The sequence below is a fragment of the Amia ocellicauda genome, chromosome 23 (genome assembly GCF_036373705.1).
Source record: "Amia ocellicauda isolate fAmiCal2 chromosome 23, fAmiCal2.hap1, whole genome shotgun sequence".
In the NCBI taxonomy this organism is placed as follows: Eukaryota; Metazoa; Chordata; class Actinopteri; order Amiiformes; family Amiidae; genus Amia; species Amia ocellicauda.
Genome location: NC_089872.1, coordinates 5,848,540 through 5,874,473, shown reverse-complemented (window position 1 = coordinate 5,874,473; position 25,934 = coordinate 5,848,540). Strand labels below are relative to the sequence as shown.

General features: G+C 40.5%; 2 protein-coding genes across 3 annotated transcripts; both read right to left on the bottom strand.

Moving 5' to 3' along the window:
* Positions 1-606: 606 nt before the first annotated feature.
* Positions 607-13,609, bottom strand: traf5 (Tnf receptor-associated factor 5). Of its 2 annotated transcripts, XM_066696862.1 has the most exons (11): positions 13,491-13,609; positions 11,637-11,865; positions 11,307-11,364; positions 7,270-7,371; positions 6,832-6,996; positions 6,355-6,432; positions 5,848-5,922; positions 5,513-5,605; positions 4,905-5,045; positions 4,576-4,747; positions 607-4,267 (listed from the first exon to the last, which is right to left on the bottom strand). In XM_066696862.1, exons 2-11 carry the CDS (start codon positions 11,858-11,860, stop codon positions 3,702-3,704), a joined length of 1,674 nt encoding a protein of 557 aa, XP_066552959.1. In that variant the 5' UTR covers positions 11,861-11,865; positions 13,491-13,609; the 3' UTR covers positions 607-3,701. The 2 variants fall into 2 exon arrangements, with proteins under 2 accessions (XP_066552959.1, XP_066552960.1); XM_066696863.1 differs by lacking the exon at positions 5,513-5,605.
* Positions 13,610-15,187: 1,578 nt separating this feature from the next.
* Positions 15,188-24,537, bottom strand: rcor3 (REST corepressor 3). Its single transcript, XM_066696445.1, has 12 exons — positions 24,163-24,537; positions 23,998-24,054; positions 23,130-23,207; positions 22,968-23,020; positions 22,436-22,597; positions 22,062-22,186; positions 21,892-21,970; positions 21,490-21,708; positions 20,406-20,483; positions 19,901-19,958; positions 19,378-19,622; positions 15,188-18,490 (listed from the first exon to the last, which is right to left on the bottom strand). The coding sequence occupies exons 1-12, from the start codon at positions 24,284-24,286 to the stop codon at positions 18,158-18,160; spliced, it is 1,611 nt and encodes a 536-aa protein (XP_066552542.1). The 5' UTR covers positions 24,287-24,537; the 3' UTR covers positions 15,188-18,157.
* Between the last annotated feature and the right edge of the window lie 1,397 nt (positions 24,538-25,934).

The following is a 25,934-nucleotide window of genomic DNA, read 5'->3' as shown; positions in this document are numbered from 1 at the left end:
TTAATAGTTCATTTATGACTGCGCACACCATTTGAGGAGACCCTGTTTGTTCCCCACCTGACACACACTCCTGTGCAAACTGGATGAAGGTTGTCCCGTATCGGGTGACACACTGTAAAACAGTATGGTTATTTTTGGAAATCTAAATCAGGCTGATATTTTGGCATTGTGTGTCGTCACTGCAAGTCCACAGAATGGGAAATAACACCCAATATAGTCTACTCAGCTTTATATACTGTGTATATAAGTACTATTCTGTTATTCTGTTGAGTGTGAGGATTAGAAATGGAGTATTGTGGGTGATGGTTTCCAAAGGTTCTTTACTGTAATTATTCCTTGTACAGAACAGTGCAACACAAACATTTCCAACAGCATCCCCTCACTGGTGAAATAGTGCAGTGCAGCTGTTGAATGCTACCAGGCTACTAAACAGTCTTGGCAGAGAGTTCAAAGCTGCAGGTAAGAGGAATTGGACAACTCTTGTGCCTGTTGTGTCTTGTGTATTAATGTGTAGAATGTTAACAGAGAGCAAATACTTCCAATACTTTAATTATCCTTGCAAACCTCAGTTTATTTATTTATTTACCCAAAGAAAAATACTTCAAATAAATAGCAGTTATTTATTTAACAAAAGCAGTACAGTGTCAGTACAGTTGTTATGCTTGTGTGAATCTTGATATAATATTACCATCCAAAAAGTGAATCTGTTAAATAAGATGCAATCAAATTACACGACTTAGCCAGTCAAATTGAAATAACAGCGCATACAGAAATGACAGCAGTGATGCAGATGAGATCTTTCCAGCAGTTGAGTCACAACGAAATGCATCAAGAAAGTGATGAGCCAAAGTGAAAATGGCTGTTGTGTGAAAAGCATTCATGTTTTACATCTGATCCTCCACTCAAACCTAGACAAGTAGGGGACGGTTAGACTGTTCCTTTAGATCATCATGAGATCCTACCTATGTGCTGCAATTAGCAGGTTTTCCATCCGTACCGCATAAATCAGGAACCCTGTCATCAGACGGGCCACGATATTTCCTAAACGTGTGTATAAGAAAACACAGAACCAACTCCCATTCAGTCTGAAAGAGCTGGAGGAATCCACTTAGATATATTTTTAATATATGGTTCGAAAAGTGTGACCCTCCAACTGTCAAAATCACTCCCTTTTTTATGTATATGTAAAATACACAGGATAGATTTTAAAATCTATATTTAGTCTATACTCCATACATTTTATAGGTTGAAACTATATGGTGAGATTAATTTTTACACTATATTTTCAACCTAGAAAATAAATAAATGGATTACTGACTAAAATATAGTTAAAATACATCCCATATATTTGAAATGAAAAGGAACCACTTTTGTCATCTGAAAAATTTTAAGATCAGTGATTTATATTCAAAAATATATGGAAATGGGATGCAATGGAGCTGTCTGCCCTCTGACACCGCCTGGGCTCTATGCCCGTGTGTTTGAGCTGCCACTAGGCTAGGGCATGAAAGGTTTCTCATTTCTTGGGCAGTGAGTGCAGAGTCCAGCTATTCAAAACCACTGCTTTCACAAACAGGCCCTTCATTTCTCTCAATCTGCACCGTCACTTTGCATAGTGTCACATTTCGCAACCTCAATCTCCAGCACTCACACTCGATTCAAGTTTCATACACAAATTCCCTTCTTCTTTCAGTATTATTAATATTTACTGTTAGATAGTTTTGCGGTATATTCAATTTCAGCTGCACAAGCATTCTGTGACAGTGGAAAAGGATGCACGTTTGTATAGTTGTTCATTTGTATCATGTGCAGTAGATCTATTTGGTTTTGCTCTTGGTAATACCAGTATATATTTGCCTTTTCTGTTTTGAAGCCGTCATTGTTGGAGACCAAAGCTGATGATGTCAGTAAATGAGTATTGCGGTGCATATTTTTACTAAACTGTAGTGACTGACGAAGTCTGATGCAATAACATATGAATAAATAACACAATTGCCCTTTCAATGTGAACTTTTGCTAAGGGATAAACAGCCTGTTTTTGAAATCATGTAGTTTTATATTTGATTTGGAGATAACCATAAGTCCAATTAGTAGTATTTAAATACTGCTTCATTTCTAGTACTAGCATGAAGTGGTAACCCCCCCACCCCGCCAAAAACACAAGTAACCACCAATAAACCTAAATCATGCAATCAGGCAAGCAGAGTTAATGGAATCCATGACTCAGTAATGTCCTGTTTCCGTTTTGCATGTGGTTAAACACAGTCAACGGAAACCATATAGTATGTATTAGCAGAGTAGTTTCAGCTTTGCTAATTCAGAAATATTCTTGTCACATCGCATTGGAAAATAAAACACAGACAGACAGACAGAGCTACAAAAATACACTGTGTTGTAAAATTGAAAAAAAATATCTGACATTTTGTCTCAAGCTCCAGGCTTCCTCTGGTCTCATAAAAATAAATTATACAGGTAAACAACTGCCATTAGTAGACTACTAATATAAAAATATATCCTCTGATATACTCCAAAATATCTTTAATAGAAATAATTAAAATAAAGAGAATGTCACCACCAGTCATTTAGTAGTGAATGATAATGATGATGGATCTTATGACTGAAAAGGAGAAGTTCTGAAGTTTTGGGAACAAGAACGATACAACAACCAATTCCTGTTCAGGACTTTGACAATCGACACAAAAGTTCCAGCGAAAGCAGAAAAGGGAAACAGAATACGATTTCAAAATATGTGAGCAGTTGTATTCTTAAGCACATCTAATTCTAAATTCTTCATGAAGAAGACATTCCATTCATGGAGTCTGGAAACAAAGGTCAGACACCTACCTGCTGACCAATGTCACCGTAAACATTTTAAAAAGACATTGTTTTAATATAAATTAATCTGACTGGTTAACTTGCCTGCCTAACATCACAGCTTAGGCAGCTTTAACCCAGGATAGCTCTCAATCATGAATACAGCTTTTAGGGAATGCTTGCAAATCATCCAATATTGTGAATGATCCAACAATATCCGTTGGATTAGAAATCCTCTAAAACATATCCTTCCAGCTGCTTCCTGAACATGCTCCTCTTACTAGCATAGTGTAACACTTCGAGCAGGATAGACTATTTGTTGTCCACACAATCCTTCAGAACTATATATTAAGTAGCTGTTGACAAGTTGCTTGTACAAAGGAAATGTTTCAGGATAAGAGACCCTGCAACATTGTCTAATAATTTGATAAATTACAACTGAGCAAAGCCTAGTTCTTTTGACCTTCATAAATGGATCAGAGCACGGTGTGGCAGTACTAATACCATGACAGAAAGTAAACGAGTTCTCATGTTTCCTTACTGCCCTTGAGAGGTGCAGTAACATTACAGTGCATGTGCAAAGAGCTGCTTCAGAAAAAGCATTGCAAATCAAACTACATGCACACAAAGCAGTAGACGAGCTCACAAACCAAGCTTGAACTTGTTTTTTTTTGGTGGGAAGGAGGGAGTTCCTTTCACAGCAATCGCAAAAAGCAGGCAAAACAACTGACAACCCCCTGGATCCAGTTTACAGTGAACAAGCTTTTTTTTTCAGATGCACTTGCAGTAAGGCTCTGCTGCTACAACGCAGAGTACAATTGTTCTACGTTAATAACAACAAAATGGCGTGACTGGCAGGAGATAAAACTGCCGCTGGCGGGGAGTGTCTACAGGTCCTCCAGGCCCGTTATGTCCACTTTGATTTTGACGAACAGCGTGTCGTCCTTCACGTAGACGCCGTTCTTGGGGTTCTCCAGGTCGGTGTGCGTGACGAAGCAGGGGAAGCCCGAAGCCACGTTCATCTCAGAGACCGGCCGGCGGAAGCTGTTGCTGGCCAGGTCCGGCTTGAAGAAGTCCACAATGTCGATCTTAGCCCCGCTCTGGTCCAAGATCATGAGGGACACGCCCTGTCTGAACGGCCAGGGCAGCAGGGAGTCGAAGTCGCCCCTCATCAGCACGATGTACAGGGAGACGTGGGTTCCCCGGCCACTGCCGTCCCCATTCAGGTAGGCCCTGGCACACAGGCGGTAGCCACTGCGGCTGGTGTAGAAGGGCGTGCTGTAAATGGAGGTGGCTGCCTCTTTCTTCTTCTGGTAGTCCCGGATCTTCCAGATGAGCTTGCCGTTGTAGGACGTGGCCTCCACCTGGTTGAACCTCTCGTCATTCAGGTTGAGCTGGTCCACGTGGATGTTCAGCAGCCGGGAATGGCGCTTGTATTGATCGTCGAGGACGGCTGGAGGAGAAGAGCGTCTACTCTTAAACCATGTCACATGATGATAAGGAATTATGTATTTTTAGTGTTGCTAATATTCATGAGTAGGTTAATTAATGTCTACTCATGAATAAGGCTTGTTGTCTAAAGCCTTAGAGTTTTCTGTGCTTTTGCCCTTTGCTCTGCGATCCAGGGATGAGCTCTCAGTGAATGTTCACCCAAACCGAAGATAATTCTGAAAGAGCTGACTGCCTCCGTTTGAACGGAATAGGTTCATTGCTTCAGCTCACTGCAGTGGGTGTCTAGTGAGGAAGGCGAAGGGCACTTACTCAAGCGGTCTTGAAGTGACTCGATCACAGAGACCTGCTGTTTCAGGTTGTCCATTGAGGTCTTCAGCTGCCCCACCTCGGAGCGGCTGGAGTCTTGGTTGAAGGCACGCGAGAGCTGCTGCAGCTGGATCTGGATGCTGGACACCCTGTCCTTCTGCTCCTCGAGGGACTTCTGTTGTGGCGGGAACGGAAGACCACAGGAGAAAAGTGGACATTAACGACATCTCCACAATACCTGGACTTTCAATAAGGCATTATTTTCAAGGAATGTTGAAATCGTCCCTTGGCCAATCTGAGGGAAATCTGACGCATGAAGAAGAGAGTCTCACCTGCACAGTGGACAGCACGCCATCAGTCTTGTTGACTTGCTGCACCAGGGGCTTGATTTCATTCTCCAGGCAGTTGACAACGCTGGTTAACTCTTGAAATTCATGATTCTTCAGGAGCATAGTTTTCTGAAGATTGTCAATCTGTTGAAAAGAGCCTGGTGTTAGATATTCTGGATCCAAGAAAGCAACTACTGGGGTGTAATAGATGGTTTGTATATAACAGACTAACTGAATGGATTCTATCAATCACTTTTTTGTTAATTTAATATCATCAGTTTTTCCCCCTTTCCCCACCCCCTGTTCTGTAATTGCCAATTAACAAACTTTAAAACAATTTCCATAGCTTCAGGATAGATGAGATCAAGCACAGGTCCTCTGACATGCAACTTGTCAAACCCATTCACTAATTTAATTTTCACACGGCACACTCATGGGTAGATCTGATGATACAATGTGTGCAGAATTATTCCAAAAATAGAATAATTGTAATGTCTAGCAGCTGTTATTCTCGTCCTGTTTAATTTAATAAGTCCAATTGTTGTTTTTTTGAGTTGTTTTTAGTACAAATGGAATAAAAGCCCGAAGTCTGGTTCTGACTCAAATTTCACCTTTTTTTCCAAATTGGCGTTACTTTCCAAAACCAAAAGCAGATGGTCCTTCAGGGCTACGTCTTCATGGGCTTGTACTTCCACTCGCTTTTCCTACTTAAAAAGAAAAGGAAACCCTTATACTGGTATTTAAAAAGGGGGAATAGTTACACATGCTCTGAACTCTCCCACGGGAGTCTGCCTTACATTTAAAGCTGTCTTAATACTGATTCAAATTAAGATCACGTCTTCCTTGAACACTCATTCCAACGTTCGAAACTGGTTTGCAGCCTTGCTGAATAATATTACTCAACGCTTTGAACTGAACACGTCGTGATGAATTAGTTTGTACCAACCCTGACATTACAGCCGTACTTCTTGTATGTACAGTCCACTTCAACTGCTGGGCATTCGTGAAAATGGTCTTTGAGCTACAAAAGCAAACAAAGAAAACCAAAAGCTCAGGCTGCAGCAATTAGCGTTGGCTGCACTCTCATACTCTCAAACCTGTCAGCACCAAGACCCGTTATTTTACAAGTCATATTGGGTGCTAGAAGAACAGAAAGACACCATACATAATTGAGACATTTTATCAGAGGGTTCTCCTAAGCTAGTGTTTACATGTATTAAATTATTATGAACTTTATTAGGTTAAGCTTTAAAAGCGAATTGGTCAATTGTGTAATTATTCATATTTCACATGAATACAGTTTAAACGTTTAAAACATAAATTAGTGAATTAGGAATTATGCCACTGATTTAACCACTCACATCTCTTTGTTGTATGTTTATAGTAAATAGAAAACTCTCTCATAAAAGGTTTCACCTGCAAAAAGTCATATAAAGCAATGATGGCCTCTTACCTGATGCCTTTTTAAAACCTGGGGACATTTGTTTGGACAGTGAACCTTAAACTCAGGACAGTTGTTGTCTTCATGTTCCTTAAAATACATGAACAAATGGCATTGACAGAGGGAACAGTGTATGCACTTCCTGTTAACATATATTTTATACCTACATTTGGTACTGCATTTTACATTAATTAATGTTTACTGTACATTAAATCTCCCTTTGATAAGCTAGGCGGGGAGACCCATTCACCCTGAAAAATCCTTCAGATCGAAACTTCTTCAAGGTGGGAGGGAAAAAATAAATCAAAGTGCGAGTTTGTGCTCCTGAATTTGGTGCCATTTCAGTTAGGACATATCGATTTGGAACAAGGCATGCTGGGAATTCCAGCAGTGCCATTTGATTACACATCAAAGCGTCAGCAGAGAGTACAGCAGCAGGTCTGAGTTTTCAGGCACCAAAAAAACACAATGAAAACAGACTGTCTTCACCTGTAACTGGATCTGCAGAAAATACTTCCTGCAGTGCGGACACGGCTCTGTTCGGTAAGCACAAATGCTCTTCAAGTGGTCCATTAGGTCATTGCGGAACATGACGTCGGTGCAGCCCGTGTTGGAGCACTGCACGGATTCGTAGAGACACAGCTTCAGATGCTCCTGGGTGGAAGAGAACAAAAACAGCGTCGCGGGGCAAATGCCTGAAAGGTTCTCTAGAAATATTTTTTCTTCCATACTGCCGCTTTCCTTTTTGACTTTGGCAGAAGTTTTGTTTATTTATTTGGAGGTTGTGTGAATTATGGTATTGTGAGTTGCATATTATTATATTTAATCAGTTACATTACTACAAAAATGTTTGCCACAGACTCCTACACAGTAAACTTCAACACAGGCTTACTGCTAATATAAGTGCTAATTACATTTTTGACATACCTGTAAGCGACATATTGGCACCTTGAAACTACAGTCTGGAGAGTTAGTGCAGTATATTTCCAAGTTCAATATTTCTCTTTTACAGCAGTTATCTTGAAAAACCTAAGGAAAAAGCAGATCTCAGTTCAGATCTTAACGTCAAACACCTACACATTATATATATATATATATATATATATATATACACACGATCAGTTTCTTATATTTCCTCCTTCTATAGGAAACAAACTATAACGGTTTCCAAGTCAGGGGTCAATTGAAAGCAAATGGAGCACATTTTGAATTTTCAGGTTTACTCTGCAGTGTTGTGTATACAGTGAGGGAAAAAAGTATTTGATCCCCTGCTGATTTTGTACGTTTGCCCACTGACAAAGAAATGATCAATCTATCATTTTAATGGTAGGTGTATTTTAACAGTGAGAGACAGAATGACAACAAAAAAATCCAGAAAAATGCATTTCAAAAAAGTTATAAATTGATTTGCATGTTAATGAGGGAAATAAGTATTTGATCCCCTATCAATCAACAAGATTTCTGGCTCCCAGGTGTCTTTTATACAGGTAACGAGCTGAGATTAGGAGCACTCTCTTAAAGGGAGTGCTCCTAATCTCAGCTCGTTACCTGTATAAAAGACACCTGTCCACAGAAGCAATCAATCAATCAGATTCCAAACTCTCCACCATGGCCAAGACCAAAGAGCTGTCCAAGGATGTCAGGGACAAGATTGTAGACCTACACATGGCTGGAATGGGCTACAAGACCATCGCCAAGCAGCTTGGTGAGAAAGTGACAACAGTTGGTGTGATTATTCGCAAATGGAAGAAACACAAAATAACTGTCAGTCTCCCTCGGTCTGGGGCTCCATGCAAGATCTCACCTCGTGGAGTTTCAATGATCATGAGAACGGTGAGGAATCAGCCCAGAACTACACGGGAGGATCTTGTTAATGATCTCAAGGCAGCTGGGACCATAGTCACCAAGAAAACAATTGGTAACAAGGAAGGACTGAAGGACTGAAATCCTGCAGTGTCCGCAAGGTCCCCCTTCTCAAGAAAGCACATGTACAGGCCCGTCTGAAGATTGCCAATGAACATCTGAATGATTCAGAGGAGAACTGGGTGAAAGCGAGACCAAAATCGAGCTCTTTGGCATCAACTCAACTCGCCGTTTTTGGAGGTGGAATGGTGCCTATGACCCCAAGAACACCATACCCACCGTCAAACATGGAGGTGGAAACATTATGCTTTGGGGGTGTTTTTCTGCTAAGGGGACAGGACAACTGCACCGCATCAAAGGGACGATGGACGGGGGCCATGTACCGTCAAATCTTGGGTGAGAACCTCCTTCCCTCAGCCAGGGAATTGAAAATGGGTCGTGGATGGGTATTCCAGCATGACAATGACCCAAAACACACAGCCAAGGCAACAAAGGAGTGGCTCAAGAAGAAGCACATTAAGGTCCTGGAGTAGCCTAGCCAGTCTCCAGACCTTAATCCCATAGAAAATCTGTGGAGGGAGCTGAAGGTTCGATCTGCCAAATGTCAGCCTCGAAACCTTAATGACTTGGAGAGGATCTGCAAAGAGGAGTGGGACAAAATCCCTCCTGAGATGTGTGCAAACCTGGTGGCCAACTACAAGAAACGTCTGACCTCTGTGATTGCCAACAAGGGTTTTGCCACCAAGTACTAAGTCGAAGGGGTCAAATACTTATTTCACTCATTAACATGCAAATCAATTTATAACTTTTTTGAAATGCGTTCTTCTGGATTTTTTTGTTGTTATTCTGTCTCTCACTGTTAAAATACACCTACCATTAAAATTATAGACTGATCATTTCTTTGTCAGTGGGCAAACGTACAAAATCAGCAGGGGATCAAATACTTTTTTCCCCTCACTGTATATGTTGTTACAATACTAGAGTTTTTTTGTTCACAACAAAATAACATTTGTATTTTATGAATCTGTTTATTGCAGAGTCTTCTTTACTGAACACACATTTTTTTTATGGTTAAATAAAGGTAAAATAATATTGAAATTCATCCTGTATAGAAATTGGCTCCCTGTTGGTTCTTGTCAGGCAGGTAGTTTGTAATAAAACAAATACCTCCTCAATGCAAGTGCTCCGTTTGCATGCTGTGGCAAATTATTTCTGGAAGAATAACGATGCAAAGTAAAAACATATAGGTTTTCCGTTTATCTTGTGGAAACAGTAATCTCACTGAACACCTACGTCCTGTAGCTATACTTAAATCAATGTATCCAGGCTAGACATACAGCCATGTATTCATGCCTTCCTCTCGTGCACATACATCTCTGACAGCTTCTCAACGACCAGTTATTGTATTGGTATAAATAATTAACACATTCCCGGTCATTAGCCTTGTGTAATTTATTAGGCATTGCCTCTTTTATTTGACCTCCTAAGCAGTGCCACATTAGCATCTGTTGTACAAGAAATAACATAGTTTTGAATAATTTAAATGTAGCAGTTTATTTTTCTTAACTAGCACAATAACATAAAATGTATTAATGTACTTCAACACGTAGGGTGAACATGACAGGGATGCTTGGGATGTTTGAGGGCCACTGCCCTTTTCCAATAATATGGGTTGATGTGTTAAGAGATTCTCTTTTTATTTTGGTGACAGCAGATTAAGAGAACGGAGTTGAAAGGAACATGAATATTTTTTCTTGCAGGAGTGTCATTTATTTAAGACGAGTTACACCTGGATTTTGTTGATATACACTCACCTAAAGGATTATTAGGAACACCATACTAATACTGTGTTTGACCCCCTTTCGCCTTCAGAACTGCCTTAATTCTACGTGGCATCGATTCAACAAGGTGCTGAAAGCATTCTTTAGAAATGTTGGCCCATATTGATAGGATAGCATCTTGCATTTGATGGAGATTTGTGGGATGCACATCCAGGGCACGAAGCTCCCGTTCCACCACATCCCAAAGATGCTCTATTGGGTTGAGATCTGGTGACTGTGGGGGCCAGTTTAGTACAGTGAACTCATTGTCATGTTCAAGAAACCAATTTGAAATGATTGGACCTTTGTGACATGGTGCATTATCCTGCTGGAAGTAGCCATCAGAGGATGGGTACATGGTGGTCATAAAGGGATGGACATGGTCAGAAACAATGCTCAGGTAGGCCGTGGCATTTAAACGATGCCCAATTGGCACTAAGGGGCCTAAAGTGTGCCAAGAAAACATCCCCCACACCATTACACCACCACCACCAGCCTGCACAGTGGTAACAAGGCATGATGGATCCATGTTCTCATTCTGTTTACGCCAAATTCTGACTCTACCATCTGAATGTCTCAACAGAAATCGAGACTCATCAGACCAGGCAACATTTTTCCAGTCTTCAACTGTCCAATTTTGGTGAGCTTGTGCAAATTGTATCCTCTTTTTCCTATTTGTAGTGGAGATGAGTGGTACCCGGTGGGGTCTTCTGCTGTTGTAGCCCATCCGCCTCAAGGTTGTACGTGTTGTGGCTTCACAAATGCTTTGCTGCATACCTCGGTTGTAACGAGTGGTTATTTCAGTCAAAGTTGCTCTTCTATCAGCTTGAATCAGTCGGCCCATTCTCCTCTGACCTCTAGCATCAACAAGGCATTTTCGCCCACAGGACTGCCGCATACTGGATGTTTTTCCCTTTTCACACCATTCTTTGTAAACCCTAGAAATGGTTGTGCGTGAAAATCCCAGTAACTGAGCAGATTGTGAAATACTCAGACCGGCCCGTCTGGCACCAACAACCATGCCACGCTCAAAATTGCTTAAATCACCTTTCTTTCCCATTCAGACATTCAGTTTGGAGTTCAGGAGATTGTCTTGACCAGGACCACACCCCTAAATGCATTGAAGCAACTGCCATGTGATTGGTTGGTTAGATAATTGCATTAATGAGAAATTGAACAGGTGTTCCTAATAATCCTTTAGGTGAGTGTATGTCCTGGGAAGCAAGATATACAGGTTGGCACAGTGCTGTGGTTAGTTAAGTGTCTTGACCTGGCTCTTACCTCATTTGATTTGATCAAAGCGTTATCTATTGGACATTTTGGAATAGTGCTGCTCTCTCTGAAAGATAAAAGATACATCAACATAAGCTTTTTTTTTTTTTTTTTAGGGGTGGGGTGGGTGGCAGTTCACCACTGACATTTAAAACGGATTGAAACATTTGTGGGAATTCAAAGCTATTTTAAAATAACAAAATGACCCATTGACTAGCACGAGACATAACAAAGATTGAATTATTGTTGCTATTTAATGTCTTTTTACTAATTGTAACTTTGTGTTCAAGCACATATAGAGTCATATAGAGAGGGGAGTGAAACTGATGGTCTTCTTACTGGAAGGTTTTGATGCACTGGTAGCAGAATATGTGCCCGCAGCCTGTCTGGTGAGGGTTGAGGACCAGCCGGCCACAGCTGGGACATATGTACTGCTCCTCCAGCTTCTCCACGAACTGCAGGGTCCGTCCCATCAGCGCCGAGTCGAACTCGAAGGACGCCGCCGCCCCGGAGTTCTGCCTGGACAGGCCGCCCGCCACGCCGGGGCTGTCCTCCGAAGCCATGGAGCCTGCCGAGGGACACACCGGGGCAGGAGAGCGGTGAGTACAGACCCGACTCGATTCGCACCCATCGGTCAGTGTAGTGAGAATAATATTCTGCGTGCGCATGCGCGGTAGTAGGAAACCGGCGCGTCGATTCGTTATTTCCCAGCAATAGGCATTTGCTTTACGGTTTTTAAATATAATCACGCACATTTGGTCAATGGAAAATAAAGCTACTTTGTGATATTAATTCAAATATTTTACAGTGAATAATTATATCTGCAGTCTGTATTTATCAAGGCAAATGCCCAGTCAGCTGTAAATAACGTAAGTAGATAATACTGTTCTTGTAGCGCAGGTGTCTGCGTAGTTCTGCGCAGATCTGCACAATCCCCTGATCCCATTGGTGGAGCCGCGCAGACCCGCGCAGAACTGCAGAGCCACACAGATATTGAAACATATCCGATTAAATAACTAAATACAGTTAGAAATTGTCTTTTTAAAAGTTACCGTATAGTTGTATATCCACGCACTCACGCAGAGTTCATTTAAATCAATATCTGTTCCAGCCGCAGTTTTATTCCAACATGTATTGACTGATTTACTTCAACATGTATCTATTTAAACATGCATTATTTTATCTGTGTATATATGGATAGTCCTCCATGCTGCTGACTATCTATTTGCAAATCCATGTAGAACTAAATATATTTAACCCATTTTAATAAGTGTCAGCTCAGCACCACACATGCACAGGAGATATCTTGGCGGAAATGATCAAGCTCGCATCTGACAGCGTGTATGAGGGGCATTAAAACGCCAAGACAGGGGGACAAAATGACGCCTCAGAAATCCCCTGCCGAAAACTGTGAAACCGACCAATGGCAGCGCTTCATGACACTAACAGGATGCTTTCGTTCTCCTGTGTGTTACTTAAACTAATATTCGGATTCCAAAATCCAAGGCAGAATGTCCTGCAAAGGTACAATTTTAATTTAGATATCCTATTACGGAAGCGTTTGCAACTAACACACACATGGCTATCTCTGCAACCACTTGACAATTCACACTTTCGGGACTAACAAAAAACGGCATGCATGATCTTTACTTGGAAAAAACACCGATATTTTCGTCCACAAGGCAGGACTAAGTCGTCTGCATGCGTCTCTGCTTCTTAATTAGGATTCTCAATAACACCACGCACCGTTTCCTGCGCTACTCACTCCGTGTGCGATGGTAGGTACTCACAACGTTGGCACAGTCTACTCAGACTCTACTCAAACTTCTTTCTACGGGCAGAGATGTGCTCGATGTTCGTGTTTTTTTTTATTTATTTTAGCTATTTCAAAGCGGCATAGTAATAGAGAGGTTCGCTGGTATGCGTATGGGGAATCCCCAGCTCTTCAACGAGAAGACTTCAATACTTGTTTCAACCACGCATGTGTTATCTACGTTTTACATCTGCATACAAAGACCGTTTTTCAGTTTGTAAGATGTAAAGTTATGCAAACGTCGATTCCCTTTTTAAAATAATGACTCTCTTTCAAGCAAACGGGGGTAGAATGAGACTGTTTTACTTTCGGTTTCCATCCTAAACCCAGAAAAAGGCGACGGTGAAGTATGAACTTGGAAAGGCGCTGTGATTGCCTACCTGGTTGCCTGCCGTTCAGCGCGGTGAGGATGCGCTCCGGCTGGGGCTGCGCTTCAGCTCTAGTGCTGTACACACATGCGCGGTGCCGCTTCACACATCGACTCGCGTCTGACCCGGCGCCGTGCCGACTGGCTGATAAGAGCGGAAAACAGAGAGGAAGTCGCGTGTAGCGGCGCAACTCCTGTGGGTCGCGGTGGTGTTGCGCCGATCTGCGCGGCTCCGCCAATGGGAGCGGTGGGATTCTGCAGATGTGCGCAGAACTGCGCGCATCTGCGCAACGAGAACGCCACCGTAGTCGCGACCGCGTATTTAAACCCCCTGCTTCTTCCCCGCCACCTCCGCCCAGTAGCGTGTGATAATGACGGTGTCACTAGAAACTGTGACACACTGGTTGAATTAACTATTTGTTAGTAGTAGTACTATTATTATTATTATTATTATTATTATTATTATTATTATTATTATTATTATTATTTTACTATGTGTTTACTGTAGGCTATACTGTATTATAATTTATAGCAAACGTTTGGAGAAGAATTCGATTTGACACTTACAATTAATATAGTCATAATTATTATGTATTTTATTTTAACCAAGCAGGGCAGTTCCCTGGTGATGGACATCCTCGATCCTCACCCCACTCGCCTGTTATAACGCAATGAGACGCATATTTCGATTTTGTGAAGACATCCTGCCATCTAGTGCTAACAGGGTGCATGCCAATGCTAATACTTGCGTTATACAGCGTCATTGGTGGATAAGCGCAGACCTGCGCATATCTGCGCCACACGCTACACTGATCCTTAATCTCGACACATTCTTAATAAAACTGAAGGAGTGCTCAACAAATCTGGTGTTTTCAGCAATTTGTCTGCTTTGCACAAGTACAATCCCTAAGCGCTTGCATATTTTAAATCCAGTGACGTCACGGGAACACTTCCCAGTACAGCATTTGCACAAGGCTGACAAGCACCAAGCATGTGCCCTATGAATTAGTTAAGCTCCGTTTGGGTTCTCCTGCCCTCATGTTCAACGGGACGAAGAACAAATGACTTTGCAATCCATTTTGGTGTCGTTGTGGGTTGTTGTTCTGCAGATGAGACGTTATCAGCCAATCTGGGATGGTGATGAGCATTAACGTCTGTCGAATCAAATTCACACAAGAAGTTGCAGATGATGGAAAAATGAGTATCACAATGCCATTCCTCCTGTGTGGTGCAGTTGGTATACAGTCAAGTAGAGCACATGAGATCAGACCATGAGAGACCCAGTCTCTGAGTGCTGTCCATGCTGGTTCACTTCACACTACTTCCCTTCCTTCTGAAGTGACAGCCCAATGCTTTGAAATATGCCATGTGGTACACCTCAATACTGCAGACTTGTCAGGGGGTTCATAGCAATTTTGATCCATTCCTGACCCTTAGTCTATCACGCAAAACCAATAAAATATTATCGAAGGCAAAGACATCTGATACTCATTTAATATACATCACCTGACTGATAGCTGATCCCTCCAAGACGTGTGCATAGACTTCTAAGAACAAGATGCCCAATTGACATAAAGGTGTGGGATTCCAAGCTAGGCAGTTGATTGATTTTAGTGTACCTAGACATTTTAAAGTGGTGCGGGAAATAACAAAGGTGAGATTCTAAAAGGAAACATTTCACGCTGAAAGAAAGCACAATCAAGCAGTCAATGAAAAAGCAGCCGCATAACGACTACTTCTGACTTTTAATGCTGTTATAATAACTAGCATGTAACCACTGAACCATCAATTAGCAGTAAACCATGACAGTTTATACATGCACAGACATACAATTTAGGTACTTTTTTCTTTTTTTAAATACTTTACACGTTGCAAAGTACATAACTATAAACAGATAGTACTTCCACTATGTACAAACAGTTAACCTATATTGCAATTACATTTTGAGGTTTTCAAAACATGTGTGCTGTTTTCTAAAGAAGTACAGTACAGGAAACTTTTAAAAGAAGCACTTGTTTTGAGTTACAAGGTACTAAAAGGTATAATATAATCAAGAGTTTTAGCAGTCTCTTTCCCTAAGGGCAGAGGGGTAGTGACAGAAAAATGGTGTGATGACCTACCTACATTTAATGTTCAAGTCTTGTTAAGATTCCAAGACCTATACTATAAATGTCACATACTGGTATAATAAAATACAGCAAATACAAATTATCCCAGGCCTAGTGCACTGGTCTAGTGTTGAGTAATGCTCCATTGGACACTGTCTTTGGAACATGCTGTAAGATATGGGGCTGGGGAAGGGAGACACTGGGCTGCTTACATTGAAACGATACTTACGAGATTGGGACATCAGCATATGCAAGTTCAACATTTAGCGTTATAAACTAATATGGATATTTCCTTTTTCCATTTTGAATTTCCAATTTATTTTTAGTGGAAACTATTTTCAAAATTCTGGCTTTTTAAAATGAAGTAGAGAGCAAAGTATGGTATTCATGAGAAACACACCCAGCTAATGTTTTCAAGATGCATCCGAACGGAGACAGCAACCCTGTGATCAGCAGTCTAGTCCTTGATGTAACTTATGAAGTCATTTGTAAGGATCTCCGTTAAGGTCAAATTGGAAACCATTAAAAAAAACTAAAACAACAACAAATGCACCGGAAAATGCAAAAGTGACTTGAAGTGCAATTTCATTCACAAACATACAAAAACATAAACCATACCAGACACTTGTTTAAAAAAAAGGCAAAATCAGAGTTTAAGTACAAAAACAAACAAACAACAAACAACTTGAGATACAAATGTGTTACTTTCTACAAGAAAATGCATGTTTTACACAGAGACATTGATTTTAGAAAGGACACTACAATATTGGTAATTTTGATGCACTGAATTCACATTAGTTAAAAAAAAACACCAAAAAGGGGTATTGTTTTAAAAGTCATGCATTACAATTAAGGCAAAATGGTAAGCAATGTGTGCCAGGGACACTTTTGGCAGCCTGGGTGGATGAACAAAGTGTGACATAAATAGACAGTAAGTGTTTGCCAGGACGATATTAATGGTTAAAAGGTTATTCAATCTGTTACATTAGTCCTCATCCTCTTTTTTTTTTTAACATTTAACTAAAGTTCATTACAACATTAGGAGTTCCCTAAATGCTTTGCATCAGTAACCTAAAAACTATTTCAGGATATACAGATCACAACTAACCCCTTACCCAGTTTGCAATACACTCGACAGCAATTCATACAGCAGAAATTCCTTTAATTTAAACTTGCACTGCTTTTTTTTTTTTTTTTTTAATAATTCTATGACAAAGACTACATCTGTTCATTTCAAAGTCGTAATATCGAATGAAAAGCAAGAGAGCTAAGCGGGGGTGACAATATTTACCAAGCATTCTACCGAGATCCCAAAGGATGGGAAGGGGGTCTTATGTTCCCTGTTTTCCACAGCTTTTCAAATTTGAATGTGTTCTTTGTTGAGCCAGTCACGCTTCACAAACATTTAAATAGAAGGAAAAAGACTAAATGCCATTTAATTCAACAGTGCAGGCCAGCAAATCATTATTTTGCTTTCTGAAAAGATAACCCAAGGAAATACAAACAAAACACCTCAAAATGGAATGCAAGGACCAGCATTTTTAAAAATACAGCTTATTTTTCTTCTTTTGAATTATTAAAATAAATAAATATATATATATATATATATATATATATATATATATATATATATATATATATATATATATATATATAAGAAATCAAATTACATACTTCAGAAACCATTCACCTGACCTAACAGGCGACATTGATTCTCATCGTTTCTTCATCTGCTTCTTCCAGTTTCAAGACATCTAGTCAGGCTCACTCTACGCTATCACGAAAGAAAAAATACTTCTGTGTACTTAAGAGCACTTTTATGGTGATAATTATTCTGCGCTTATGCAAAATTAGTCAGGAGTCCATAGCACCAAGTAGAAAAATAAATAACTGCTTATATACACAAGACCAATAACTATTAGTTCTATATTAAAGAAATCAGCATTTTTGATACAGTAAATAACTGAGTTATTTCGAAAAACAAACAAAAAATATGCAGCACACATCCTTGATTTATTTTATACTTATAACATAAAATATTCCTCCCAAAATAAGATGCCTGTCACTCAGATAATGCTGCATACACAGATGTCTAGTGTTAATGTTGTTGCAGACTACATGGAGAGAGGGAATAAAAAGGTTTAGGTTTTTGGTTCTTGGTTTTGGCTGAGTGAATCAGTGATGGATTTTTCTTACTGTTTTTATAGTTTAAGATTGTTTTGGGAGGGGATGGTCAGAAATTCTAAATAAGCTAATTGATTGGTCATTAATATAGATTTACTCTAATAAATCGAGTGATAGGGCAACAGTTCATTTGAATACCAAAATAAAGTTTCCAATGAGAATTAAAAAAAAAACATATGAACCCTTAATCTCTCACTAATTGGCTTCTATGTGATACAAAAACTCTCCATCAGATAAGCAATGCACCCTAATGTGAACACAAGGCTTCTGCAAACTGACATTGACATTGTCTGCCACTTCATCAGCAAAAGATCTAGTCTCTTGAAAGGAAAAATAGACATTATTGTAACTCATGACAATAACAACAAGAGGTGGTTGAAACTGCCCTTCAGTGAAGAGAGGAAGACGGCGTCTCGGCCTGGATCCCGATCAGCGTCGGGGGCTGCTGCCCGCTCACAGTGGTGACGGCTGGCCTGGGGTTGAGGCGCGGGGGCATGGGGTTGGTGGGCCGGATGAGCGGCGGGGGCTGATGGAGGGTGGGCCGGGGCTGCAGGAAGCGGGCCTGCTGCTGCAGCGGCGGAGGCTGCCGGTGCAGGGCGGGCGTGGCAGGCAGCGAGGGCCGGAGGAGCGGGGGAGGCTGGTTCAGGGAGGCCGTGGCCGGCGCCGGCGTCTGGGCGGAGGACGCCTGGGCTGCAGGAGACGGGCCGGAGGCTGGGCTGGCCTGGGAGAGGGGAGAGAATTAGTCTGGTTTTGTATTTACCCAACAAACTAGACACACCATACTGAGGCATTGGCTGCACTGCGGTTTCAATGCTGGATTGGTTTATGCGACACCAAATTAAAAAATAATCTTGATGCATTTCCTACAAGCCACTAGTATTAACATAGGTGGCTTCAATTGATCCATATATATGCATGTACAAGAAGGAGAGAGAAACACAGAGAAAGAGAGAACTATTTGACATCAAAATCTGGGACAACAGCAACTTTAAGGAATAACAGTTTAATTGGATTTAAATAGTTCTATAAATAGTTAAATACCAAATAGTACACGAGTAGGAGTATATGGCTATGGCTATAAAATGGCTAATTCATAATTTGTAGCATTCAGAGAGTGTTCACAATACACAGCTTAATTTAAAATGTTATACTTGAACCCAATTGACAGAATCCTCTCAGACTGTATTTCACAAAGCAAAATTATCTTGGTTTTAAGCAGCACTGATCTGGGGTCCTTGCAGTGACCAATGGGTTCAGTTTAATCAGCTCCACTCACACAGAGCTTGATATTTGTTCAAGCAGAGAAGATTCAGTGAGCTCCCTGCAGTGGGTAATGTCATGATTCTGAGCAGAGGGTAGGTGCAGGTGTTAAAAAGCGCTCAAATATATCTACACAGTCTTATATAATGTATGCCCTTATGTCACTCTATGGCAATTAAATATTAGTGACTTTCGTGATATTGTGTTTGGTCCCAATAACTCCAAACAGGCCTCCACCTCCTCATTAAGGCAGGAGGGGAGTTGTTCATGGTCTTAAATATACAACATATTGAGTCCTGTGTGAATGGGGGCTCAGGTTTGTGAAAGGCAAGTAGAAAGCTCCACCACCTCCTCCTCCTCTTCGTCCGTACTCTTCCCTGACGGGGTGTTGGCACTGCTCTTCCCCTCCTCCCCTGAGGTAGTGGTGTCACCGTTGGGCGCCCGAGTTCCCTGTTCTGCCTCCCACTCCTGGAGCACCTCCTCCAAGTTAAAGCGGCGACGGTAGTTCACAAAGAAGTTTTTTACCTGACCTACGGTCTTATTACCGATAACGTCGGCAATAGCTTGGAAGTCTTTCCCATACTTCCGGACACCTGCGGAGACAAAGACAGGGTAGATCAGCCGGAGCAAAGTCACCAAGGCGGGGGTTACTCAGACACTGAGCACCACACAAATAATGGGGAAACTTTTTACTGAAGGGATGTATCCACATACTTAAATCAACCTATAGGGTTATTCTAACGAAAGGCCTATGATTCTTTTTCTCCCTTTAAGTATTTGTAACACTTTATAAGAGTTTCAATTTTCAGTGGAATACATCAAATCAAATATGTAACAAAACACATCACGGATTAAAGAGACTGACGTTTACCTTGAACTGCAAGAAGCTGTTCATCTGTAGTCCAGCGGGCGTTTACTTTCTGGTTGCACTACAGGAAACACACAATTATACATTTATATTGTTTTACTGTCATCTCTCAAAAAGTCTTTACCTTTCAGGAATAAGCACCGATTATTGTAACAAAAACCTCACACAAAAGTATATTAATCACATCTTAGTGGAAAAGTGGAAAGCAGACTTAAGTAAACAAAGCTAATTTTCCCTTTGCTTGGGTCAGGCAGACTTTAATGTAGACAATATCAAATAAATCGAAATTGATTAATTAAGTAAGTTAATTTGAATACACTAGATTACATTCTACTCTTAAAACTATATACTCAAAAATAGATGATGATCAGGGTTTATGTTTTACTACATAATTTCCCAAGAGAGTTGCAGTACAATGTGTTTAACATCTTCAAAGTAAACACTCCTCTGCAGTGCCTTTAACATGCACAAAATCTACATTTGAAATCTGTTAACCACTATTATTTACCTCTGGAAGTCTGAAGTCATCTATACCTGCTTCCAGCTTCTGTTTCATACCACTGTTAACTTGTTTTGCATTTTGAACCTTGGAGAGAGAAGTGAAGTTGCTATTAAGGAAAATCAAAAAGCTTCCTTGCATGCATATGTACCGAAGGAAACTAACTCACCAGTAAAAACCAACAACTGTATATCGCTTACATATTTTACCTAACACGTTATAGTCTTGTATATAAAAGGTGCATATTTTTTTTCTCTTCCCATTACTCCATAATGCTAACTGTATCTCTGGAAATCAGATGTCTCATTTGCAGCACTGCACTTTGACAGTTCTATCTAGAAATGTCACACTGCATCTTAGGGCATCTTTCACTGCAGGGAACTACAGCTTTCCATACACACAGAGTAATACAAATCAATATACAGTAATCCCTCACTATACAAGCTACCGATATAGATTTCAGTTATACGAGACACAGAAATTAATACCAGTTTTTCACTAAATATGCATATTTTCACTCTTACGAGAAGGGAGCTGGCAAAGCAGATGATTGTTTTGCTTCTGCGCAAGGCGTACATCACAAATTACACCACAACAGACAAGAATTTGATGTTGTGACTTTAGGATTAAGACATTATTAATCAATTACTTTATTTCAGTTTTATATTTAATAATCTCTTAATTTTGTATGTATGTTTTCGAACACTGATAAGTGCTTTAAAGAAAACAGTCAGCCCCGGCCTCTATTTGTGCAGGACTCATGCATACCGCAAGAGATTGATTGTCATTTACTTAACGACTTTATGCTAATTTCTTTCAAAATTGATCCAGAATTTCAGTGATTTTCATATTTAGATACTGTTCTGTCCTTTATTAAGGGGAAGTTTGTGGGTTGAAGAGGAATTTTTGGGGGCTCTGGAACCAATTGAAGATTATTAAATGGGAATCAATGGGGATTTAATTTCCGATGTATGACATTTCACGTGAGGAGCAGTTTTCAAGGAACGAATTACTGTACACATATACCCTGCACTACAAATAGGCTGTGTTAACGCTTCGGTAATGCCATGAGAGGAGGAAGTGGGGGGGGTACCTGTCGTTTTAAAGACACCAGCTCCATGTCCAGTTGTCTAAGTATAGTGTTTGCAGCGCTGGGGCTACAGGAAATGGCCACCACATCCTCCTGAGTCAAGAACATGCCTTTGGGGGGCCGGCACTTGGACCGCTGGGAGTGGTGTCTGTGTTGCAGGTTCTGGTGTTCCCGGCGTCCCAACCCAATCTTACTGGTCTGGGCAGGCTGTTCAGGTTGAGTCTGAGGGGCACATTGAAGCAGAGACATAAAACACTGTAAACACCCTGGACCAAGTGAAGTGGTTACTGAATATGAAAATGGATCCCAAATATTTCAATATGGTGAAAGTTTTGCAAATTATTATTTCCGAAGAGCACTTATTTCCTTTTGTAGGATATTTGCACTATATAAAGCAGCAATTACCTCTTTTTTTGTTTCCTTAGTGGGATCATAATCGCTGTCGTTGGCTTCATTGGGATTGGCTTCTTCCATCTCTTCATCACTAATATTGAAAAACATCATTAAAACATAATTACGTTACTTTATGTTCTCTCACACACTCACACAAACTTTTGTTCAAAGTTTAATGTTACCTTTCGTCTTGATTATTTCGGTTTGCCAACTTTCTGGCTTGGCGATCCATTAAACTTGTCCGGGAGCGGGTTTTTTTCCAGGAATAGTAGTACTTTACCAAACTCGAAATGGACTTATCTGGTAGCTAACGGGGGGGGGGGGGAAATGTTGAAGAAACTGTATTATTCTCTATAACATTATGGAATTTTTATTCCACATCCAAATTGTTTACAATCAGAAATTTCACTTGAAAGGCTGTACATTAAAATAAAACCATGTAAAAAGAATATGAATTCTGAAACAACAGGGATAAATGGAAGAAGTGTAAATTAGTGGAACTCCACTGAAACCACAAGAGTTGGACAGTGAAATACATATCAAAGGGAAAAGTTACCATTTGTTGTATCCTGTGGAAGCTTTTCCCATGAAAGCTGAACGCTTGCTCAAACAGCACTTTGTCTTCCACAGTCCACTCGTCAGGGAAGGGAGTGAAGTTTGGGAGATCAGCAAGTGACTTCTCAATGTTGTGCTTGTGCCAGAACAGCATGCCCAGAGCCTGTGGATCACCAGCGAACACACATTGAGAAGGAATTTGAAACAACAGACTGAAATCCATCACTAGAGAAGAGGTTTTGTTCACTATGTTGACAATATACACTCCCTCAACACTTACACTATAGTTATCTGAGCTAGATTTAAATGAACTATTTCATGTGGCAGAGTTCCATCAAAAAAGATGAGTGACTCTGCCCTCACAGCTTGAGTTAGTCCCTGCACCCACAACTCTGTGTGTAAGGAAGTGACTCCTGCTCCATACAGTGCCATACTGGAGTGAACGGCATGAGTGTACTTCAACCTGTATCAAACTCACTGCTAGAGTGCCTTATATACCTCACTTATTCGATAAGGCAAAAAAGAGCTCAAACCTGCTCCACATTGTAGCCATGCTTTTCTTTTGCAATTGCAATGTATTCATCCACTGTAGAAAAAGTATATAAGAAAAAATAAGTTGAGCACAGCATTTTTGAACTAAACCATGAAAAGCAAAAAATATTAAATCTTCCTTAATAATAATGATAATAACTTACATTTAGGATCTGCTATCATATGGTATGGAGACCACACCAGCATGCCCCCACTATCTTTGTCCGTGTACTTTGTAGCACCTTCAAAATAAATACACAACTTGTTTTAAAGTAGGTAGTAAATTACGGCTTCGTACCTTCCCCTGAGTAACTCCTTTAATCTGCAACCTAATCATTCCCACAAGTTTAATGCACTAAGCATCCTTCAGAAACCAGGAAACCCGTTTAGTGTTACATCTACATTAACATTTCTCTCTGGGAGTACAAGTCATATCAGGCTGATACACATAGACCTGCACTTTGTTATGAAAGTTTGGTTATTTGGACGGAGTATTCCTGAAAAGTTAGATAAGTAACAAACACTGGAAAAACACAGAAGGTGCTGTTGACATACATTTTTATTCAACTTTTAAGGCATATAACAGTGGGGTTTAAATTGCCAAACAACAGGCTACAGGCTACTGTATGTACTGTGTAGCCTATGTATAAGCAATGAGTCGTCAAGGTAACTAGTATGATAAACATGACTGTACACCACTTTATATTTTATAATCACATACTCGTTATTACCTTGTTAAATGTTCAATATCAATAACAACAATCATGACCATACAAAATACAAGAATCCATCCAATATAGAATAATCATATTTTATGACAGCTTAACAGTTGGCCAGCTAGCTATACTGTAAAATACCAACTCGATCACATAAACATGCATGTCCCATAGCTCGGAAATGTATCAAGACAGATAAAATGCTATATATAAATAATATATTAATAGAAGACTTGCACCCGGGGTTGAACCTCGTCATACCGAGGCTACCGCTAACGTCAGGTACTGAAGCCCATAAGGCACCAAAACAGCGTACCGGGATCAAATTCGGGTATGCTCGCTTGGTACTCCGATCCCACTCGCATTCCCACATCTGTGAAAAGGACAAGCACACGTAAGCCATCTGAGAGAATATATATAAGATCTCGCTTCAAAAGCCCATTCCCACTAAACCGAGTGAGAGCTGTGTTCGAGGCTATACCGTGTTCGTCGTCGCTGCCGCTCTCGTCTGAAAAATGTCCATTCGAGGCGTTGGAAGGGCTTTTCGTGCCATTCGACCGGCCCTTCCCCAGGTACTCCGACCCCTTCTCCATCATCCCGGGCATTGCTAAATATGTATTGGCCTTTATTTTTTAATAAATTAAAATTAAACAGCATACAACGTACTACAGTAGCCGGGCTTGCCTTTTTTCTTTCTTTTTTTTTTCTTTTTTTTTTTTTTTTCAAAACAACTCCCCTTTCTGCGCAGCAGTGTCACTGTGCAAATGTCATGTATTCATCCACCGACATTTGTTATTATCCTTAAAGGGCTGGCCTTGTATGCATACCCGCGGTTTATTGGTTTCGCTTCATTTTAACACGGTGGGGCGCTTGCCTGTTTAAAATGCATTATTCGTTTTATGGGGATATAAGATTGTATTGCAAACAGCCTCCGAGTTCAGAAGGACCTATTTCTTCATGCGGAAGGAATTGTGGGGCGCAGTGAAGTCGTGCTGCGGTTAGGGCAGCGTGCACCGGCTGCAACGGAGAGGCTTGTTTATTCTGTAGGAGCTGTGTTGTTGTTTTTCATGTGGTTAATGGACGTGCAGGTCAACATGAGATTATGCTGTAGTTTGATTTTTTTGTAGTAGCACAACGCTTCTGTATGAAGTGGATTAATTGGATGTATTTTTATACTGCATTTGTTGCTTTCAGTGTCCTACTACAGCGGCAGTGGACTCAGGTCTGCCTGGCTCTGTCGAGCGCCAGTGCCCGTCCGAAGCATTCAGTTATTAAAGCAAAACGTCTCCGTGGTGGTGTTTCACATCCAGACCATATATATGTTTAGATGTTACTTTATAGTTCAGTTTAATGTGGATGTACATAGTCACAAATTCAAGTTTTCAATTAAACCAATTTGCGTGCGGTTTGGACACGTCTCGGTTGTCCGGTAATGAAGTCCTCAAACTGGAGTACCTGGACTGAGGGACACTGATAGGTTCAAATACATATTTTACGATGAATGTATTTCGTAGTAGATTGAAACTTCACACTGACAAGATACAAAATACCTTTAAGACTTTTTAAAGGAATAATCACTGGTCAGAATTGCTCTAGTCTTTCTGCTAAGGTCACTGACTGTGGAGTTCAAATCCTAAAACCATCATAAAATCCATATTAAACTAAATCTATTAAAAAAGTCACTCAAAGCCTTGTTGTGTTAAAATTAGAACATACAAAATAGCTACATTATAAATCCCCCCCTCCTCAGCACTTCCACAACTCCTAAATATCAACCTGCAAGAAGCTCGGGTTTAAGCATCAGGATTGAGCAGCAGATATTGATGTGTTAGTGTCTGCTGTTTCACGCTTGGCTGTTTTGTGTTAAAGATGGCTGGTTTGATTTCCGCAGCACTGTATTTCCCTGTGGGTCAAAATTCAGACATTATTTTTGAAGACCCACCTATGCTCTTTAAATGTATGTTTCAACTCTGGGCCAACAGATGGCAATCAAACACCATATCAGTAACATTTTCTGTCTCCAGACAGGGCTTTTAATTGGGTGATGCTTCCAACATTTGTATGCTTTGATGTTCACTGATAGCAAGGTGAAATGTCTTATATCAAGTTTTGTGTTATTAATTGACTTATTGTTACCTGGATCAATACAAATATCTGTTGCTGTGTAAATCCATCCATGCAAAACCATAAATTACATGTATCCTCCCTAAGTGTGGGAAGTCGTGTGGTAAGACTGAAGTGCTGAGGAAATTA

Bases quoted from the DNA above. Each gene is read 5' to 3' on its own strand.
- rcor3 (XM_066696445.1), bottom strand. From the start codon at position 24,286: ATGCCCGGGATGATGGAGAAGGGGTCGGAGTACCTGGGGAAGGGCCGG. The intron at 22,598-22,967 runs GTTTGAGCTCTT...GGTGATCCACAG, and splicing joins ATGGCTACAATGTGGAGCAG to GCTCTGGGCATGCTGTTCTG. The intron at 18,491-19,377 runs GTGGTGGAGCTT...CCCCTCTCCCAG, and splicing joins CGGACGAAGAGGAGGAGGAG to GCCAGCCCAGCCTCCGGCCC.
- traf5 (XM_066696862.1), bottom strand. From the start codon at position 11,860: ATGGCTTCGGAGGACAGCCCCGGCGTGGCGGGCGGCCTGTCCAGGCAG. The intron at 11,365-11,636 runs GTAAGAAGACCA...TTTATCTTTCAG, and splicing joins CAGTGCATCAAAACCTTCCA to AGAGAGCAGCACTATTCCAA. The intron at 6,433-6,831 runs GTGAAGACAGTC...ATGTATTTTAAG, and splicing joins TTCTGCAGATCCAGTTACAG to GAACATGAAGACAACAACTG.